We start from the raw sequence: 8,925 nt of genomic DNA, 5'->3' as shown, positions 1-8,925 counted from the left end.
GAGACTGGGCAGGCGGCGCTGGTGCTGTCTCAGTTTGTCCTCAGCGGGGTCTTTATTGGCCAGAGATACAGCGGCGGGGCGCGGGGCGGCGGCGGCACCGCGGGCAGAGCCGGCCCTGCAGGCATGCAGCTGCGAGGGGGGAAGCGGGGACCGGGGAGGGGACACGGAGGGGGCAGCGGGGGTCCCCGTGTCCCCCCCGGGGGTCCCGGGACGGAGAGGGGGTCTCCGGGACGGCCCCCGCTCCGTCCCGCGCGGCCCCGCCTGCGGTCCCGCACATGCACGCGTGTCCCGGGGGCCCCGCCCGCCCCCCCAGCGCTGCGGGGCGTGCGGCCCGGGGGGCTGCCCCGCGTCTCTGGGCATCCCCGGGGGAGGGGACGGCGGGGGACAGACTGAGAGAGCTGGGAGGGCACGGGGGAACGGGCGCCATGCAGGGCTCTGCCCCGCGGCCGGCTCTCCGGCGGGGCACGTAGAAAAGGGGGCGCAGGCGGGGTGGGGGGCCATGCCGGGGCTATGTACAGGGGGCGCGGGGCCGCTCAGCCGCTCTGCTCGCTGGGGGGCTCGGCGGCGGCCCCGGCCTCGGTACACGTGGTGGCGGGCGGCGTGCCGGGGGCCGGGGGCTGCTCGGCGGCGGGCGGCGTGCCGGGGGCTGCGGGCTCCGCGGCGGGGGCAGCGGGGGCTGCGGGCTCCGTGGCGGGGGCCGGGGCCGCGGCCGTGGCGGGCTCTGTGGCTGCGGGCTCCGGGGCCGCGGCGGCGGGAGCCGAGCCCGCGGCCGGAGTCGCTGCCGGGGCCGTGGTCGCTGCCGGGGCTGGAGTTTCTGCCGGGGTCGCTGCCGGGGCCGGGGTCGCTGCCGGGGCTGGGGTGGCTGCCGGTGCCGGGGCTGCCGCCGTCTCCGTCTGCTCGGGCGCCCGCAGGCGTTTCATGAGCGTGGTCACTCGCACGGCTTTCTGCGGGGGAGAGATGACGGGATGTGGGGCTGGCGGAGGGGCAAGGACTGGCAGCCCCACCAGGCTCATAGCCCCATGGTGGGTGACCGAGCTCGGCTGAGAGGGGAAGCACGGCACACCCACCTTCCACTTGGCCCGGGCGAAGTTCTTCTCGATCTGGGCACAGACGCCATCCTTGATGTTCTTGTCAGAGGCAGCATTCCCAGAGATCCTGGAGAGGCAGTGAGGGATGAGCAGCCCCCACCAGCCCCCCTGGCTCCCCATCTGACCCTGCCGCTGCTCACCACTCATGGGAGATGGCCTCCTCTGCTGTGATCCTCTGGTCCTGCTCCACCTCCATCAGGCGCGTCACCAGCTCCTTAGCTGGGGGCACAGGGGGAGAAGTCAGTGCTGGTAGGGGACAACATGGGACCACACGTACCCCCCAGTGTGGGGCTCACCTGCTTGCGAGATGTCATCCCAGTACGGCGGGTCGAACTCGTAGTCCCCAGCCAGGATTTTGCGGAAGAGGTTCTTGTCGTGATTCTCATAGTCATCCTCATCTGCCTCCTCGTAGAAAGGGGGGTTTCCCGAGAGGCTGGGGAATGTGGTGGGGGGATCAGTCCGGTCCCCAGCCCTAAGCCCTCGTGGCTACCCTGTCCCTCAGCCCACACTCACAGGATGTACATGATGACGCCGATGGCCCAGCAGTCCACCGGCCGCCCGTACCGCTGCCGCCCCACCACCTCCGGAGCTGCCAGAGACACAAGAGCAACCATCCCCCGGGTCCCCAGCCACCAGGCCTCTTGGCCATGCGGTGATGGGGAGTGGGAGGCACCCAAAGCACCCAGGATCAGCCCCCAGGGTGATGGGGAATGGGAGGTGCAGCAGCAGGTAGTAAGGAGTGAGTGGTAAGGAGCAGCAGGGATCTGCTGGGACCCAGCACTGCCTGCCCCTGCATGCCCACCCGGCTTGCTTGCTCTCACCCACCCAGGTACTCGGGAGTGCCACAGGGCTCCTTAATGAGCCCGTTCTCCAGCTTGGCCAGGTGGAAATCACTGATGACAATCTTGGAGTTCTTCAGGCGGTTATAGTACACCAGGTTCTCCAGCTGCTGGCACAGGGACTGTGAGTGCCAGGACAGGGGGCATGGCAGCACCCATGGGTGCTCCCACTCCCCTGCCACCCACCTTGAGGTTTCTGTGGACGATCTTGAGTGAGTGCAGGTAGGCAACAGCCTCCAGCACCTGCCGGATGACATTGCTGGTGTCCTTCTCCGAGTAGTAGCCCTGGTCCAGGATCCAGTCGAAGACCTCCCGGCCAGTGGCCCTGCAGACAGCAGCTCTGCCAAGACCCACCCCTGGTGGGGTGACCCCCCTCCCCTCCCAAAATCTCCCAAACTTACAGCTCCAGAAAGATGAAATATTCCTTGCGGGTGATGTAGACATCCACCAGCTGTAGGATGTTGGGGTGTTTCACCCTACAGAGAAACAGGGGCATGGGTGGGAGTTCCCAGTTTGCCCAGGAGCACAGGATCCCCCTCCAGCCCCAGCACTCACATTTTGAGGATGATGATCTCGTTTTTGGCTGCCTTCCGCACTTTCCGTCCATCCCGCTTCAGAAACTTCTTGCAGGTGTACAACTTCCCTGTCGTCTTCTCCTTGGCCCGGAAGATTTCACAGAACTCCTCCCTGCAAGGGTACCCCCAGACATCACCCCCTTCCTGGAGACCACTGAAACTGGGGTGCTTGAGTGGTCCCTGGGCCCACCAGCATTCCCCCAGATGCCAGTAGTCAGGGGAGATGCTACAGAAGTGGAAGAAAGCTGTGGCTCAAAACCACTTTGGAGGGGAAGAAAAGAAACAGCAGTGAGAAGCAACTGATATGGAAGAAGCAAATTGATAGGGAAGGGGGAGAATTTGATGGTTAACAAGCCCCGTCCTCAGGACAGGAGGGGTAAGACCCACTGTGAAGCCACTCATGCCAAGGTGGAACAGGAGCACACCCGACATTAACATCAGCACGGCAGTCGGGGAGAAAGAAAGGGAGATGTGCCGGTAGCTGCAGTATTTCTGTTCTATTATTAATGGTGCTTGAGCCCATCGGCCAGGCTGGAGCTGCAGGAGAGCCCCTGGGGGACACTGGGCATTGCTCCAGCAAAGCTGTTGGCTTTCCAGTCCTCCCAGATGCGCTGACATCCTCACAGCCACTGCCTTGCATGGAGGGGAACAGTGACCTGTGGGCTTTGCGACAAACTGCCCAGAGGGTCATGGAGCAAAGATCTGAGAGCACCAAGGTCCCCACTGCCACCCAGTGTGACCCTCTCAGGTGCAACCTCAGTCCAAGCAGGTGTTTTGGAAGTTGATGAAAAAAATTCTGGTGCCTGTTTTGCGGTCAAGCTGCTCTCAAGGGGTGCGAGGGCTTCACATTTTGGGGTGCATCCTGACAGGTTCCTCAGCATGGCAATAAAAGCTGGGGGAAGCAGCAGTGCTCCACTGTCCCCCAAGTGAACTCTGCCTTTCCTTTGCTGTAGCTGAGCCCTCCTGATTCACAAAATGCTCGAAGGAGCCAGGATTGTGTGGAATTGCTGCAATCCCTGCAAATCCTGAGGGGAGGAGGGACGATACAGGGAGCTGCCCAGCTGCAGCCAGCAGCAGTGGGAAAGCTCACTGCCCTCCTTGGAGCTAGCTGTGAATATCCCCCATGCACCCATGAGAAAGAGGGACAAATTAGGGTAAAGCCACCCCAAAACACACCCTGCAATCCCGGCCCAGCTGGAAACCAGCACCCCAAGAGCCCCCACAGGCAGTGTTGTGCCACTCCTCAGCACCCCAAGAGCCCCATGCAGGGTGGGGTTCCCCAGGGCATCCATGGGGCCGTGGAGGGACTAACTCACGTTTTGATGACCTGGCCCAGGTCATATCTGTCGGTCACCTCAGACGGCTGGTTATAATCTTTCTTGTCTCCCAGCGTCACGCAGCCAAACGGCATCGCAGGGCCCGGTGCTGGCAGGGCAGGGAGAGGCAGTGAGTGCCTGGCACTGCTGGCCCCCCTGGAGCCCCAGCAGAGCCCCCTGAGCTGTGCTAATTAATGTGGAACCTGAGCACAGCGCCTGCTCGTGCTCTGCAGCTGCCAAAAGCCGCCGTGTGCCCAGCCCCACCGATGTGCATCCATCCCCGTGGCACCCAGCCTCTCTGCCTGGGCTCAGGCTGCCAGCACAGACACAAGCTGACCCCTCTGGCCCCTGTTTGTGGGTTATTAATGATTAATTAGCAGTCAGGGTTAGCACAGTGCCTGGAGCACCAACTGGGGAGGCAAGTGGAGGTGAACGGATGCTGTCCTGTTACTCAGCCCAGTTTTGCCAGACGGGGCCTCCCCAGGCAGAGCATTGTCACACATTGTAACATATGCAGTGGGTTACAGCAGTCTCAGCTTCCCATCCCCAACCAGCCCTGAGTGTGGCACCAGGCAGGTGGCACTGCAGCTCGGAGGTGCCAGCCCTCCTGCCACTGGCAGCAGTCAGGACACCAGCCTTGGCACGCGCCAGCTTCTCCAGCCCTTTAGGAAGGATGCTTTGCCCCTTGCTTCCCTGTTGGGAACCCTTCAAAATCAGATCCTTCTTGAAAGCTCCCCAGAAAAAACAATTGGTCACATAAAGTAATTTTTCCCCCTTCCCACCAACCACATTACTGGGAGGAAGTTTCAGCTGACATTATTTTTGATGGCTCAGAAGATGACAGAGCTGCCTGGGGCCCCCCAGCCCTCTCGGATGGGCCTGAGTGGGACCTTGTGATGGGGAGCTGGCACGGTGCTGGTGGCAGCCACTGCCCAGCACTAAAGCTCCCCAAACACCATGCAGTGCTGTGTGGGCCTGGCTGTGCCGTAGCAGCAGTGCCCAGGGCTGGGTGGTGAGGGCTGCGAGCAGGATGGCTGCGGGATGCGGGATGCGGGATGCGGAGCCGGCATCGCGGGTACCCAAGCGCCGAGCCTGTTGCTATGGCAATGGGAGCTGAAGATGCAGAAAGCGGCACATCCTTTGGAGGGGGCAGGGACGGGCAGCACCCGGCAGCGCCCGACCCGCCTGCAGGTGCACAGCCCCATCCCTGCTGTGCGGGCCCCGGGAGGAAGGCATGCTTCCTGCAGCAGCCAGGGCGTGCTCTTAAGTGCTCCCTGGGGTGATTGACCCAAATCTGGGTGGGATGTGAGTGCTGTGAGTCAGGGAATGGGGGGGATGCTCCTTCCAGCCTCCATCCTTTGGGGCTGAGCTGCCTCTGTACCTGCTAGAGTGATGCCCACAGGATGGGTGCTCCCAACTGGCAAGGCACCCAGGCACCATCCTGCCAGGAAAGCCTGCACTAGCTAAGAGCACCTGCCCCAGTCCTGCTCAGCGTGCACCAAGTCCCAAAAGAGAAGCAGAGTACCCATGGGACACCACTGTTTGTGCCCCAGATTGGATGAGGCTTTCCAGCCTACACCTGACTCATCCCAGTAGCTCTCTCAGCAAATGTGCTCTGCCTGGCACCTCTGTGTCCCCGTGCCACACGACGCTGGCTCTCCTGTGCCACTGTACCTGGCCAAGGGGAATGAGGGCTGTCCTGGCAGCTGCTGGAGGGATGGGGGGGGCTCAGTTCCTCAGATTATCTGGGGTAGGGTTGGCCAGCGGGCAGGCAGGCTGGCAGTACTGGCGTCACAGTGCCAGGATTAGCCAGGAAGGGGACCTGGGTGGGATGATATATCGGGATTTTATTGCTGTCTCTGGGAGCACTCAGCTAATCTGCGCTCATAAAATTAGTTCCTGTTGGTTTAGTGGCGACCCATCCAGCCGGGGCTGAGCATTTCCACCTTCCCCTGCCCCAGGCTGGCTTTGAGTGCACCAGGGATACCCTGCAAGGGAGGCTGGCACCCAGCCCAACATCGGGGTCAGCACCTGCACCCCTCAGGTGAGAGCACCCCCACCGGGGCAGGGGCACCCAGGCAAGAGGTGGGCGAAAGGATGAGTGCTCCCTCCCCGGGGTGCCGGGGGGAAGGCTCGGTGCTGCTCTGGCACCAGCACGCAGCCAGCACCCCCCTCCAAGTGTCTAATTTGGGAGCAGAAGCAACAGCGGGTGTAAGACAATAGCGGGGAAGTGGGTGGCCGGGTGGGGATGGCACGGAGGGATGACGCAGCCGTGCAGCCCTCGCCAGCGGGGCCCCCCAACCCCCGATCCCCAGCTCTGCCCCACGGCATGAGGTGCCACGGGCTGGTATTTCATCTCCGGCCCCGCTTCCACCTGCAGCTGCCCTGGACATGTCCGTGGGGGGTTGCCCCTGTCATCCCGCCCCCACGTCCCGGGGGAAGGATGTACCGAGGAGAGGCAGCAAACGCAGCCAGGCTAAGACGGACCGAAATATTGCTAGTGCAGGCAGCGGGCAGGCAGCGGGAGGCGGAGGGGAGGCGGAGGGGCCGGCCGGCCCAGCGCTGCTCGCCGAGCCGCCGGGCTGGGGCTGAGGCAGGGCTGGAGGAGCCCCACCGCCCCCGGCCCGGGGTGTGCGGAGGGACAGCCCGGAGCGCGCAGCGCAGGGAGGGCTGCGTTTGGCCGGCTCGGAGCGCTGCGGCAGCGGGAAGGGAGCAGACTGCGGGAGAGAGCGGTGCGGGGTCCGGGAGGGATGCTCGGCGGCGGATGCACGGGGAGAGGCTCCCCGGCAGCATCCCCTGCCACGGTGCCGGCCCGGTTCTGCGGGCTCCTCGCGCAGACGGGGGCGGCACCGGGGCAGCAGCGGCCCGGGGGGGCGAGCCCCCGGGGAGGCGCGGGGGGAGCCGCGCTCCGGCAGCTCGCCGTGCCCACGGCGCCCGTCGGGGCTCGGGGTCCGCGGGACGCGGGGTGCCGGCGGGGACAGCGCGGCGGCGAGCAGCCGTCGGGGCGCGCACGCATCGGACAGGGACACGCGCGGCCCCGTCGGGACGTCCCGGGCCACCGGGGGCGGGAGGAGAGTTTGGGGCAGCCCCGGGCCAGACAGTGACAGATGGCAGCAACGCCCCCCCCCGCCGGGCCCGGCCCCCCTCGCCCCCGGTCCGGCGCAGCGCGGCGCGGCGCTCACCTGCACGCCTCTCCGACCGCAACGGGGGGCCGCGGCCCGGGGCCGCCGCTCGGGGGGAGCCCGCCCCTCCCGCCCGCCCTCCCGCGCCGGGCCGGGGCCGAGCCGGGCCGAGCCGAGCCGAGCCGATCCCAGGCGATCCCCGCGGTCCCAGGCGATCCCAGCCGATCGAGCCGTCGGTCCGTCGCGGCGCGGCCCCGCGCGCCCGGCGCGGCAAGTTGGTGGGGCGGGACCGTGAGGCCACGCCCCCTTTCACGCCCCGCCCCACCACTGACGTCACCGCCAAACTTCGCGCCCCGCCCGTGAGAAAGGGTCACGCGTGGCGCTGGGACCCGCCGGCACCGCGGGGGCGAGGCGGGCGGGACACCGCCACACGCCGGGGACAGGGACCCCATGGGACTGGAGACCCCATGGGACCCCACAGTGAACCCTCTGAGCCAGGATCCCCTGGGCCGCGACCCCTGGGATGGGATGGGATGGGATGGGATGGGATGGGATGGGATGGGATGGGATGGGATGGGATGGGATGGGATGGGATGGGATGGGATGGGATGGGATGGGATGGGATGGGATGGGATGGGATGGGATGGGATGGGATGGGATGGGATGGGATGGGATGGGATGGGATGGGATGGGATGGGAGCAGAATTTTAGCAAATCTGTGCGTGGACTCAGCATCGCAGGTATATATCTGTCCCCTGAGGGCACTAAAAGTCGCCACGAGGATGCAGTTAGACACATATTCCTGCCTCTGTGCCATCATCCAGTGGAAACCAGGCAACTTCTCCAGCGGCAGGGCCGAAGGCTGTACTCACTTCCCAATGACAGAGTTTGTCCTTATCCCACAGCCTGGGGCAAGGAACAAGAAAGGGACAAGAAATCGGCCGCCCTGCTTCTCTTACCTCTGCCCACAGCCCAGGCACGGGACCCAGCGTGGGGTGGGCAGCACGGCCCCCAGAGCAGAGCAGGGCACCATCCCTTCCCCAGCCCCCTTGCCCCCACTCCTCACGCAGTGCAGCCACGTGTGCGAGCCTCCCCAGCGGCTGCGTGCCACACGCTGGCATTTGCTGCCCATATGGTGCTGCTTCTGAACTGCACCCCCACTTCCCTCCACTCCTGCGCCCACCAAACCCCAGCTCCCCAAACCTCCCGACTCTCACTGCCCTCAGCAGCCACAGGGGTGTGGCCATCCACTCCCGGGACCCACAGCCCCCTCCCGCCCATGGATGGGGCACACCAGTGTCCCAAAGCCAGTGTCTCTCCTCTGCTCACTGGAACCCAGCCAGCACTCCAAGGGACAGCTGTGCCCCCAGCACCTGTCCCCTGTGTGGCACTGAGCCCTGCCAGCTCCAGGCCTATCACCACCCGAGCTGGGTAATTAAGGGTGTGGAAGAGCAGGGGGAATTAGCAGGGCACTGTAGTTTGAGCTTCTAATCAAGAGTTTAATCATAGCGGCTGGCAGCAGCGCGCCGCGGTTATTAATCTCTGCACCTCGCGGGGACCCGGAGCGTAAGTCGTAATTACCAGCAGGCACCCGTGTGGTTCGGAGCTGCCCGGCGGTGGCTTGCAGCATGAGGGATCTGGTGGCACTTCTCCATTGTCCCTTGACCCCTGTGTGTGCCTGTCACCTCCTGGCAGCAGTCTCCTGCCGGTGGCAGAGCTCCCATCACTGTGTACTGCTCCCCTCCTGGTCCTGACTCTGGTTCAAATCTTGGTCCATTCTGTGCCCCACTTTTGGGTGATGAGCTTTGCTGACCCCAATGGCATTTGCCCTTACAGTGCCGTGTCCCAGTTCCCCATGCACCCACCCCCTTCCCACTACACCCCAGAGCTGAGTGTGGGGTGCCATGGCTGGTCTGGGGTGATTTTTCCTACAGCACCTCTGGAGAGAGTGAGCCTGGGATGCCCAAGGTGGGGCTGCCAGGGCT

The 8,925-nt window shown here is 64.8% G+C and overlaps 1 protein-coding gene across 1 annotated transcript; it reads right to left on the bottom strand.

Annotated features, from left to right (window-relative positions):
* Positions 1-34: 34 nt before the first annotated feature.
* On the bottom strand, positions 35-7,209 carry CAMKV (CaM kinase like vesicle associated). The gene is made up of 11 exons (XM_056501469.1): positions 7,001-7,209; positions 3,819-3,927; positions 2,483-2,614; positions 2,329-2,403; positions 2,114-2,252; positions 1,914-2,034; positions 1,602-1,677; positions 1,385-1,521; positions 1,229-1,307; positions 1,068-1,155; positions 35-944 (listed from the first exon to the last, which is right to left on the bottom strand). Exons 2-11 carry the CDS (start codon positions 3,911-3,913, stop codon positions 534-536), a joined length of 1,353 nt encoding a protein of 450 aa, XP_056357444.1. The 5' UTR covers positions 3,914-3,927; positions 7,001-7,209; the 3' UTR covers positions 35-533.
* Between the last annotated feature and the right edge of the window lie 1,716 nt (positions 7,210-8,925).

Source organism: Oenanthe melanoleuca, chromosome 12, assembly GCF_029582105.1.
Source record: "Oenanthe melanoleuca isolate GR-GAL-2019-014 chromosome 12, OMel1.0, whole genome shotgun sequence".
In the NCBI taxonomy this organism is placed as follows: domain Eukaryota; kingdom Metazoa; phylum Chordata; class Aves; order Passeriformes; family Muscicapidae; genus Oenanthe; species Oenanthe melanoleuca.
Note: the sequence above shows the minus strand (reverse complement) of the source record. Positions and strands in the feature narration are given on the sequence as shown.

Excerpts from the sequence above, each read along its gene's own strand:
- CAMKV (XM_056501469.1), bottom strand. The coding sequence starts at position 3,913 with ATGCCGTTTGGCTGCGTGACGCTGGGAGACAAGAAAGATTATAACCAG. Across the intron at positions 2,615-3,818 it reads CTGGGCCAGGTCATCAAAAC|GGAGGAGTTCTGTGAAATCT; the intron begins GTGAGTTAGTCC and ends GTACCCTTGCAG. Across the intron at positions 1,678-1,913 it reads TGGCACTCCCGAGTACCTGG|CTCCGGAGGTGGTGGGGCGG; the intron begins GTGGGTGAGAGC and ends TGTCTCTGGCAG.